Source organism: Saccoglossus kowalevskii, chromosome 8, assembly GCF_978046115.1.
Source record: "Saccoglossus kowalevskii chromosome 8, keSacKowa6.1, whole genome shotgun sequence".
Taxonomy (NCBI): domain Eukaryota; kingdom Metazoa; phylum Hemichordata; class Enteropneusta; family Harrimaniidae; genus Saccoglossus; species Saccoglossus kowalevskii.
Genome location: NC_140648.1, coordinates 18,514,853 through 18,527,465, shown reverse-complemented (window position 1 = coordinate 18,527,465; position 12,613 = coordinate 18,514,853). Strand labels below are relative to the sequence as shown.

Here is a 12,613-nt window from a genome sequence, read left to right as displayed (position 1 = left end):
TACTCTCAGTACGATTTTAACATTTAAACTGGACCATTTACATAATTGTCTTGGACCGACACAACTCACACAGTGACTACTTCATGAATACCTCTCTCATTTCAGTTTTAGCTTTGACAATTTGCTAATGTCAACCTAACGTGTATTATCTGGCAATTGCATCATAACTGACAGGACATGGGTCAACACAGGTTATCATATTCAGATTTCATTTTATAAATTTGAGGAGAGTGACAGTGTTTATTTTTATTATTTTATGTGTAGGTTTAGTCGAGATACCGGAGAATATCCGAAAGTCAACTATATTGTCATCGCGTGCTAATAAGCGTTTTGTGTTTGAAAACGTACTCTACTATATACTGACTGGATTTTTGAGAAAATTTGAGATAAACAGATATTTTCTATTTTCTTTCTTTGTAATTGTCCTTCCTTCCATGCACAATACTCACTAGGTTGTGTTAACATTCAAAGTGAATGCAGTTTTGTAGAAACCATCCTCACTGACGTCATTACTTAATTCACATAAATGTACGCCCTCTATCTGCTGCACTCCAAAATGCGTCTCCTTGAACTCGGGACACAATCTCTCATCCAGAAACCGGAAATTCATCTGTTTCGCTTCATCGTATGACATTTTCGCTAAAGTCACGTGGGGAGTGTATTCGAGATTATTCCCGACGTTTCGCACTCCGACTTTCTCGAAATTGGAGAGCAGTTCTGACCGAAATCTGTCAAGGGCCGGGTCAGCCACGACATCCATAAACAAGATCCTACGATTGAAATTGTTCAGTCCAGATATATACAGAGACGTTGGTGGCGGGAGTAGCGCTGAAATCGATGGTTGTAGACTCCGTAAAACTTCGCGTGCCGCCCCTAGGTGCGTTTCGTCGTCGATCCGAATAGTGAACTGAAAGGAGTTAGGTGCATCTTGGGAATAGACGCACAAAACTCGCTCAAATCCTCATTAACTCCAACGAGCGTTTCCTGGATACGTTTTACTGCTTCAAGGATTTCCGGATTGGTTACACGCACCGCAAGAAAATAATTGGGACGTACATGTGATCCCGGCGGTCTTTTTCCCCTTGTCGATCGATTACCCCTCGCATATGATTTTTTATGTCTTCTTTCGGAAGTCATGATACGATAATGGTGAGATTAGATCTGTAATTGAACGCAAAATCATAATATGATCACATATAATACTGACCTACATTTGTGTAGTTTGCAAATATTCAGTATGTATGGCACACCATACAGTATGGGTCAGTATGATGCCAAGCCTCTATTTTATGAAAACGTACAGAAAATACAATAAAGGAAAATGTACAGAAAATACAATAAAGCATACCAGTTCTCATTCATAGTGTAAAAATAAATATGCATATATTCTAGTTCGGTTCCTGGCGAGGCTCACCTGGCGGTATTTCTAACCATCCAATAACAATGGTTCCAGGCTGTCAACTTACTCCAATCACTATCACCCACCCCACCCCGTTTCCGTAGCGATGATAAAGCATTACGTCATCAGTAGCAGATCACATATAAACGAATTTCAGAAAACACTAAAATTACTGGGAAACACACGCAGCAGAAATTCAGTTTTGCTGCGGTGTCTACTTTACCTTTGAAGGTTTACGAACTTTTCATGAAATATAGAAAACGTGTTTTACATTAAGACACGCACGACAAAGTTGAACAAAATATAATTTATAAATATTTGGTATCCGTGCCTACATTTGTAAGGTATTTTGTGGGATACACCATGGAAGGTACTAACGGAAAGGTCAAAATACGTATTTCACAACCGGAAATTCAACAGATGAACGTTTGACTTCACAAATTTCACATGTTTTAATTATTAGGAACTGTACTAGAACAAGATTTCGAGTGCCTACAACAACAATTCCTAAGGACTCCTACAAAATATTTTCACAGAGAAAGTGTCTAGGCATGCTCTTCTTTCGATACTATCTTTTCTGTTGGTGTTCGCCGATGTCCGGTGGTCAAACATTTCGACAGTTCGGGCGTCAAACCCACGCACTGGTACCATTGAATAATGCAATCGTCACAAGCAATCATTGATTAAGTCTCATTACCATTACAAATACAAAATTCACGATATTTCATCAGTTCTTCTTCAATCAATGTTGTATCTGACAATTTTCCATTAAAGTTCGCCAAGATCTCCGGAAACAACAGCATTCAAGCTAGACGCCATTTTCAATATTGTACATGCGAGGTTCGACTATCGCTTCCGAACATGCTCCGAATATTACCGAATGCTCGAGATTAGCGTAACCCATTGTACGAAGGTGCTAAAAGCTAACAAGAACAATGTTTGTGAACAAACACTGACAAACGACCATGGGGTAAAGCTAAAACAATAGCTTCGTGGCTCCTTCCGTTAGTACCTTCCATGGATAAACACACAGGCATGCATATTAAACCTGTGAAAAACTGGGTCAAACAGGTTCTCGTATCCCCGCCCCAGTAAAGTAGTTTGTTTCTCTTATATCGCCTGAGGACCACCGTGGGTATGGAATGCGTACATGTCATATTTAGAGAAGATCATTCATATTTTGGTCAGAGCAGTAAGTTGTCCGACTTACCATGGAACTATAAACCCCAGGAAGAACAACCACTTCGTTTCCTTTGAACTCAGACTAGTAATACATTAATGTATTACTAGTCTGAGCTTTGAACTATGATAGTTGCCGCGATGTCGAATGTTTATTTACGCAAATGAACGTTTATCTCCGACTATCGGTCATTTTCGGAGTCAATCGGGCGACTTCGGGAGATCACGTGATCGAGTTGTTTCGGTTATAGCATAAAAAAACAATGGCGCCAAGACAAAAACACTGATAAATGAGCGACATTCAACAGGAAAAAAAAAACACATTGCCACTTCTGGCGATCGAAGGGAAACACGGAATAAGTCGGGATATCTCGACAACAAACAGCATACCAAACCCCATGTTTCGCAAACTTTCGCAACCTTATTATTTCGAGGGTTGAAAAAAACAAGAAGTAATCTAAAAACGACATTGAAAATTATGAAAACTCGCTAAAACTCCGACCCGTTGCATGATTTCCGGTACACTGAAGGTCACCCTGCAGACCGACTTGTTTGCGCATGCATAGTGAACGAAATATTTTACTGCGCAGATATGAAATTTTTTTTTCAAGTTTTCCGTTTCCAGCAAAGCGGTTGATACGGGCGTATCGGCGGCAACTAACATGGAGTATGACCATGACTAATGTTGTGGAAACAAAAGCGAAAGCACTGTAAGATAAACTAAGACAAAGGTTTTTTTAATCCTCTTAGTTTCGTTGTTCTTCCTGGGGTTTATAGTTCCATGGACTTACCTAGGGGACTTATGCTGCCATATAAGGACGGTGGTCGTCGACAGTTCTACTTGGCGCGCGTCTTTGGAACGTTTTCGCTGTGCATTGCATCACGGGAAAAAGGTCGACATAGTCCACATTTGCATAACCATAGAACTATAAACGCCACAAAGATCTGAGTTTTTACTGTATCACCAAGAGCTTTACTTTGAGGTGACAAGTCTACAAGAGTTTCGTATACTGGAGATGTGATTTATTCAAGCAACAGTGCAGGTCTGCTTAACACTATACAGCGAACGATCAGTAGTGTAAAACCAAGCACATTCATGAACATCGTATTCACAATCTTAAGCTCCGTAAAAACTGAAAAATACAGATAAATACAAATAACAATAACGTAGCAACACAATTAAATTTATAGTAACGATATGCTAGGTATGTCGAATAATAGTAACAAATGACCGTTTTTTCGATCTACTCAAAACATCTAAATTACTTGATAACAAGATAAATCTTGAACAAAAAGAAGGCAAAAATAGTGTAAATGCAACGGATACATTATGGGCACATATTTACCTCATTGGCGACCTGTAAAGCCTTGGGATAATCGAAAGTATCCGAAATTCTCAGTGACATAACAGAAAACAGCTTTCATGTCTAGTATGTATCAACAAACGGAAAAAAGGCGAATGGATACAATAGGGCAAGTCACTTAGAAAGATCAAATAAGTAATGAGTAGAAGTATTCAAAATACAAAACAAAATAATTATTACTATCAATAAAAGACCCCAAACACAACAAGGAGTCTACAAATGCATAAAACTCATGAAACAAAAAGAACTATTTTCTATGCGTAATGGCACACCACCGCGAAGGTGAAGCTATTCGGTCTGTTTGTTTCGCGAGGCTCTTCTATTCTAAGAAAGAACATTTCAAATCTGCCAATAGAGGGCGGCAGCCACACTCCCACCCAAAATCATTTATGATTTTCTACAACATGTACCAAAAAACTTACGATAACGAGTGTACTCCATACTGCTCCCACCCATCAGGGCTACATCAGGGGTGGTGGTCTTCAGAATTGTTTTCTACAAGTAGAACAAGTCTCTCGAATAGAGCAATTAGTCGTTCTCTTACCTCGTTTGGTTAAGTTTGGGTCACCCACAAGAATCTTGACCCGTCGTACAAGTCCATCTTTGTCATTAATGGTTTCTATTACCTTTGCTAATCTCCAATGAGATCTAATGGTGTCTTCTTCTTGAAGATGTACAATGTCACCTACCTGTATGTTTCTTTTCGTCTTTTGCCATTTCTGCCTGGACTGGAGATTTATCAAATACTCCTTTCGCCATCTTGTCCAGAATAAATTGCTTAGGTACTGAACTGTGCGCCATCGTTTACGAGCATATAGATCCTCTTTCACAAAATTACCTGGAGGTGGTGAAACAACATCAGACTTCATTGTCAGGAGCTGATTAGGAGAAAGTGGAGTCGGTCCCATAGGATCATTCAAGTGCTCTGTTGTCAAAGGCCGGCTATTGACAATGGCCATAGACTCATATAAGAATGTTCTGAGAGACGAAGTATTCAGCCTGGCTTTAGCTTGCTCAAGGATTCCTGCAAGCACGTTCCTTACTGACCTAATCTGGCGTTCCCAGACACCTTCCATGTGGCTAGAGGCTGGAGAATTGAATATGAACTCACATTGAACACTCTGCAATGTGTCCTGGATTGTTTCTTTATCTAGTGCCTGCATTTCACGATAAAGCTCATTTTTGGCACCAATGAAGTTAGATCCCCTGTCACATCGTATATGTCTTACAGGACCTCTGATAGCAATGAATGAACGTAAGCTATTAATGAATGCATCAGTAGACATTTCTTCTATAGTTTCTATGTGAACAGCACGAAGGGCCAAACAAGTAAAAATTACACCATATCGTTTCACTTTACATCGACGTTCCTTAATGATGAATGGGCCGAAACAATCCATTCCACAGTATGTGAATGGTGGAGCTGGCTCTAAAGGATCCTTGGGAAGATCTGCCATTCTTTGTGTGTTGGCCTTTCCTCTAAGTTTTCGACACAGGACACATCTGAATATGTACGATGCAACTGCCGAATCACAGTTCAGAATCCAAAATCCACTTGATCTTAGACTATTCACGGTCATTCCTCTGCCTTGGTGAGCCACCTTTCTATGACACCATACAATAATCATAGACGACACATGATTCTTCTTAGGAAGGATAATGGGATGTTTAACATGGTCAGGCATGGTAGATCTCTTCAATCGTCCACCTACTCTCAGTACTTGTTGATCGTCTAAATAAGGACTTAATGAAATTAGACAGCTGTTTCTTTTCACAGATAATACATCCTTTGAATTGACATGACGATTTAAGTCTATTTCTATTTATTCAGCGAATGCATCTTGTTGTGCCCACTTTATGATGGTCATCACTGCTTTCTGTCTAGCTTCTTGTGGTGAAATAGTAGTCTGCCTAAGCTTCCTGGAAATGTATTGATGTAATACAGCAATTGCAGTTACTGCCTTGGACCAGTCTGAGAAGCACTCCAAATGATGCAGCATTGATGAAGTAACTACGGTAGTAGCCAACATCTTTGCAGTTTTCAGTTCCGGATCATCTTCTTGTAGATCTATGTTCATATTGCCAAAAGATGGTAGTTCTTCATTCCATAAAAAGGCTGGACCGGTGAACCAGTTTGACTTCTGCAAGCCTGCCACATCTAGGCCACGGGATGCATGATCTGCAGGGTTTTCTGCACTGGGAATGTAGTGCCACTGCTCAGCTACAGAAGCATCTTTAATTCTCTGTATGCGATTTGCCACATATATATGGAAGCGACGTGCATCATTTCCGATATAACCAAGTACTACCTTTGAGTCTGTCCAGTAGAAATTGTCTATGTTTTCATAGTCTAATTCTTTGTTTAGGAAGTTGCTGACTTTAATGGAAGTAACTGCAGCTTGAAGTTCCAACCGGGGAACAGTCCCTGGTTTCAGAGGAGTGACTCTTGCTTTTCCTAAGACAAGGGAGCAATGTATGTTACTATGAACATCAACTAATCTCAGATAGGAACATTGTCCATATCCTGTAAGACTAGCATCTGAAAAATGGTGCAGCTCAACTTTCTTCAAGTCTTCAAAACTTTCTGGTTTGTAGCATCTCCTGATTTTGAGATCAGCCAACTTAGAAATTTCAGAGAGCCATGATTCCCATTTTGTACTAAGATTATCTGGTAGGGGTTCATCCCATTCCATACCCTTCTTGCACATTTCCTGTAAAAAACGTTTACCACACAAGACAAGTGGTGCAAAAAATCCGAGTGGGTCAAATATCGAAGGCACAGTTGACAGGATACCACAACGTGTAGGGGAATGACTTCTAATGGCTGGTCTGAACTGAAAGGAATCTGATTCTCCACACCATTCAACACCGAGGGCTCTTTTTACTGGTAGGTCACTGGAAGAAAGATCTAAGTCCTTGATGCCTTGTGCTTGCTCTGAGATAGGTATCGATTCCAAAGTATCCCTGCTATTGGAAACAAATTTGTGCAGACGAAGATTCCCTTCTGCACAAAGATCACGAACATCTTGAATGAGTTTAATAGCTTTAGACACTGATTCAACACTTTGCAGGCCATCATCTACATAAAAATTTCTGTTAACGAAGTAGACATCACTACCATACTGTTGATTATCTTTAGCTATACGTTTAAGACCATAATTCGCACACCCTGGTGAAGACACTGCACCAAAGAGATGTACTCTCATCTTGTATACAACTGGGTCAGAATCTATATCGTCATTCTTCCACCAAAGAAATCGAAGAAAATCTCTATCCTGCTCTGCTACTCTGAATCTATGGAACATTCTCTCGATATCACACATGATAGCAATCTTCTCTTTCCGGAAGCAACAAAGAACACCAACAAGAGAATTTATTTGGTCTGGACCTTGCAATAAATGGTCATTAAGGCTTGTTCCTTTGTATCTGGCACTACAGTCAAATACAACACGTATTTTACCAGGTTTTTTGGGGTGGTAGACTCCATGGTGAGGTATGTACCAGACATGTCCGACTTCTTCTTCTTGTTCCTCAACTAATTCTGCATCACCCGCTGAAATGATGCTCTGCATGAACACTTTATAGTCATTTAAGTACTTAGGATCACTCTTAAATCGACGCCGAAGGTACTGCAAGCGATTCTCTGCCATAATCTTGTTGTCTGGCAATTTAGGTTTATCATGTTTAAACGGGAGTGGCATTGTATAAAGCCCATCATCTCCCTTGTGAATACCATTCTCAATAATCTCAATAGACACTTCATCAGTTCTGGTTTCATTAAAGTCAGATTCAAGTAATTTCACTACATCCAAAGGACTGACAATCTGTTCTTTTGTTGAAGTCTTGAAAGCATAGCAAATCTCTGATGGTGTATACTGCTTTTCATAAGAGTTATGTACATCCCCAGTACCATTAATGCTGAGTACCAAATTGTCTGGTATTACCTTGGTAAGTATTCTATGTGAAACACCGAAAATATTTTCACTCTCTTCTGCCTGTGTCATCTGCCCAACAATGCTCCATCCCAGGTCTGTTTCTATGGCGAATGTTTGATTTCCCACTTCTGTGATGCAGTTACGAGGTGCAATGGCTTGGGGACAATCATAACCGATTAATAGACCTACTTCACACTTCTGTATGGGATGTATCCTATGAGTGATTTGGTGGAGATGAGGCCATTTTTCTGTAATCTTAGGAGTTGGTATATGCGATTTGTTGACTGGAATGTACTCTAACGAATATGCAGTTGGTAGTGTAACCATTACATCAGAATCAAATCCACGAACACTGAGATTGGGATACTTTCTGCAGGGAATAGCACGATCACTTGATGTCATGGTTGTTAAACAAAGACTAACTGGATCTGACTTTGTTTTGAGCTGCTCTGCAGCATGATTCAATACAAATGTAGTATCAGACTGTGTATCAAGTAGTGCATATACTAACATCTCTTCACTAGGATCTTCTTTGCTGGAGATCCATACAGGCACAATCATGGATGAAAGTGATTTGTCACGCTTGCGAACTATGCCTAACAACCAGCATCTTTCACATGTATATTGGTCCTTTCTTTGAGATCTTGATCTGTTGCTCATTTGGGTTCCTTAGTTTCACTGTGAGATGATCTTGGTACTTTGGTTATGTTTATTCTTTCTTCACTATGCAAGCTAGTGGGATGTCTCTTACTGCACTTCTTGCATATACTTCGATTTGGACATTTCCTAGACACATGACCAGAATGCAGACAACCAAAACAATAACCACCCTTTTTGATGAAATCTTGTTTCTCTGACATGGTCTTAGCTGTAAAAGTATAGCATTCTTGAATACTATGTCCACCCTTCTTACAGAAAATACAGGACTGGTCATCTTTTTCTGGCTTTGCTATGGTTGATAAAGTGCGACCTCCAGGCCTGCCGTTTCTGGGTGTGTAGCGTTGAGATGTATCTCTGTCTTTCTGCAGGGTAGATTTCAGAGATTCCACAGAAGTGCACGGGTCACATGCAATTTCCGCTTCCTCCTGCAGGAAAGAAACAAATGATTTAAATGAGGGCTATATACCTGTGCATTTCTTTGTCTTTGCAACAATACGACTCCATCTATTTATAAGCCAATCTGGCAGTTTCTGAAGCATTTTTCTATTTTCTCGAACATCATTTAACACTTCCGTACCTGTTGTGACTCTCATGGCTATGAGACACTGCTTTAGAAAGTCAGCAAACCGTCGCAAGGCTTTGGAATCTTTGCCAGAAATCTTTGGCCATGAGTCTATCTTATCTCTGAAGGCCTCGGTCAATGTGAAAGAATTTCCATATCTTTCTTCAAGAGTGGCTTTGGCTTCATCATATGCACTTTCACTTCTGAGTAGAAAGCATCCCTCTACCGCTTCTCTGGCAGAGCCACCTAAGTACCTATTTCAGGTAATGAATCCTCTCAACAGGCGGGATACCACGTGATTCGATTAGAGTAGAAAATGAAGTAATCCAATCTGGATATGCTAATGGGTCTCCTGTGAATACCAACGGTTCTGGTGCTGGTAGTCGACTCAGTGACACTGACGCTTTCAAGCTCTCAGTCAGTGCTCTAAGGTCATTCTGTGCTGTAGTTGGGCAATAGTCCTGAGATAATACTGGTTGGCATTTGTGTTTATCATTATTTGATTGTTCAACTACAGGAGGGCTATGTGGCTCCATTATCACCATTGGTTTTCCTGTACTATGTGTATCTACCATTGCTGGTGGCACTAAATTGGGTTCTCTTTTAACTGGAAAATTTTCAAATAAATCTTCCCTTTCATATACAGCTAACTTAGCTTTTTCAATACGAAGCTCTCTTACTACTTTTTGTCTATCGAGCTCTCTTAACCTGCGCTGCATTTCTGCTTCAGCTGCAACCCTTCGCTTACTCTCCTCAAGCTCTAGTAGCTTTAACTCCTCCTCTCGAATAGCCTCTTCTTCTCTGGCTTCCAACTCAGCTTGAAGGGCAGCTGCTTTAACAGTGGAAGCCCTGTGTAATGATGATGAATTTGTTTCTTTTGGGTGCTTAGAAGACCGTGAGCAATGCGAAATGACCGATTTAGAACTAGATGACCACAGAGAACCGATGGACACCATACTCGAAATTTCAGCCCGTTTTATTACACGTTGTGCATGAAGAACTGTCTGATCCACATAGACATTTACTCGATCAATGGCCATCAAAATATCTTTTCGTGGAGTGCTTGACAGATCTCTAATTTGATTATGTATTTTAATAATCTTATTGCGTTCTTCCTCTATCACGTCAATCAGTGTGTTGAGCGATTCAATTGATTCATCTATTAATCGCTCATGATGCGGAACACGCGACAACAGATGATCATGGGTTTGCCAAAAAAATTGTTCAAGATCTTGTAACTTACCTTCTCTCGCCTTCTCAGTGAGCTTAGATACTCTCTCTGATCTACGTAAACTTAATAAAGACTCAGATTCAGTCTTACCTTTACTATTAGCCTGAGCTGTACCAACCAACACTGCCTCTTCTCGCTTACCTTCAATATCCAACATTGAGGGTGCTGTATCACAATCCATAGTCACGATAACACACGTCAACGTTTTTGTGATTGTCACAAATGAAAATGGAAGGAGTGTGTAAAACTACCTACACTCTTGTGTCAATAAGCTCAGAGAAAGTCTCACAACCACAAACAGGTAAATCTAAACAATGTGAAAAAACTACAAGATTAAACTATGCAGACTCATAGTTGTGCAGCAGGGACTATGACAGCAGTAAATACATGTGTGAGAAATTATATGTGTAAAATATCAAATATAAATTCAATCAGTATGGATTATATAGTGTTCAAATTAAATGTTCAGTTTTTCGCACAAAACTGTCAGCTATTATATGTATGTTCTTTATGGAATGTTCAGGCAGTTACCAGCTTTCCAACATCGGTCTTGAATTCATCCGCTCTTGACAACTTCAGCTTAATGTTGACTTGAACAGCAGTAATGCACAGCACCGGTGAATAACTACTGTGGGGTTTCCTGGAAAGGCATCAAACGTCTTCAACACAACTTGGAGACACGCCACAAAGATCTGAGTTTTTACTGTATCACCAAGAGCTTTACTTTAAAGTGACAAGTCTACAAGAGTTTCGTATACTAGAGATGTGATTTATTCAAGCAACAATGCAGATCTGCTTAACACTATACAGCGAACGATCAGTAGTGTAAAACCAAGCACATTCATGAACATCGTATTCACAATCTTAAGCTCCTTAAAAACTGAAAAATACAGATAAATACAAATAACAATAACGTAGCAACACAATTAAATTTATAGTAACGATATGCTAGGTATGTCGAATAATAGTAACAAATGACCGTTTTTCCGATCTACTCAAAACATCTAAATTACTTGATAACAACTGAAGATAAATCTTGAACAAAAAGAAGGCAAAAATAGTGTAAATGCAACGGATACATTATGGGCACATATTTACCTCATTGGCGACCTGTAAAGCCTTGGGATAATCGAAAGTATCCGAAATTCACAGTGACATAACAGAAAACAGCTTTCATGTCTTGTATGTATCAACAAACGGCAAAAAGGCGAATGGATACAATAGGGCAAGTCACTTAGAAAGATCAAATAAGTAATGAGTAAAAGTATTCAAAATACAACACAAAATAATTATTACTATCAATAAAAGACCCCAAACACAACAAGGAGTCTACAAATGCATAAAACTCATGAAACAAAAAGAACTATTTTCTATGCGTAATGGCACACCACCGCGAAGGTGAAGCTATTCGGTCTGTTTGTTTCGCGAGGCTCTTCTAACATTCTAAGAAAGAACATTTCAAATCTGCCAATAGAGGGCGGCAGCCACAACAGTTAAACTATTTTTACAGTTACTACATTCACCTTTCAATCCATTCCTTCAATATACTGTTCACGAGATTGTTCGATACAAGTATATACCCGGATCGCTGAAGTAATCAAACTAAGTTGATGTATAGGAATTAATGTATGAACAACCTATATACCCATACACCCAATACTCCATTCTGGGAAATGATCGTTCTTTAAAACGCTAAGTCCGGTTGCTCTAACCAGCAAGTCGTATTCGAGCCGCGTTCTTTACCGATCTTCATAATAAAGCGGGAGGGTCGTCACCTGCGCACGCGCGGGAATTGAGTTCCAGACGACGATAACAACACACGCTAAAACGCAAAGGCTCATGGGTAGACGCTTGTTTGTAAACAATGACACGCTATGGCCATCTGACGCATGCGCAGGTGGCGACAACCCCCGCTTTAACCACAATGTCAAACCAATACTCAGATGTGTGTTCATAGTACAATGTAATCAGCAATCCACATCATCAAACAACATTATTGAAAATTCTCTGTCCATATTCAGTGAGTATATGAAATAAAAATATACTATTGTGGTCTAGTTAAAATATAGATATGTTCAATAGTGTAAATGGCACATTTTGAAGGGCGGTAGTCATTGCACCACGCATGCGCGAGATGTATGGGTCTCGTATAAACAAAGATGGCAACTTTGACTGTTGCGCAGATCAACGAGTACGAACTGCGACATTACCAAGCTTTAGTTAGGTATTTTTTAGGTGATTGAAAAGTATCGAAGGAGTCACCGGCAATAATTAGTGCAGGGC

The 12,613-nt window shown here is 39.8% G+C and overlaps 2 protein-coding genes across 2 annotated transcripts; both read right to left on the bottom strand.

Annotated features, from left to right (window-relative positions):
* Positions 1 to 448: 448 nt before the first annotated feature.
* Positions 449 to 5,627, bottom strand: LOC146739369 (uncharacterized). Its single transcript, XM_085502735.1, has 2 exons — positions 4,487 to 5,627; positions 449 to 927 (listed from the first exon to the last, which is right to left on the bottom strand). Exons 1-2 carry the CDS (start codon positions 5,625 to 5,627, stop codon positions 449 to 451), a joined length of 1,620 nt encoding a protein of 539 aa, XP_085358861.1.
* A 138-nt stretch (positions 5,628 to 5,765) lies between these two features.
* Positions 5,766 to 8,537, bottom strand: LOC146739368 (uncharacterized). The gene has a single exon (XM_085502734.1). The coding sequence runs from the start codon at positions 8,535 to 8,537 to the stop codon at positions 5,766 to 5,768; it is 2,772 nt and encodes a 923-aa protein (XP_085358860.1).
* Between the last annotated feature and the right edge of the window lie 4,076 nt (positions 8,538 to 12,613).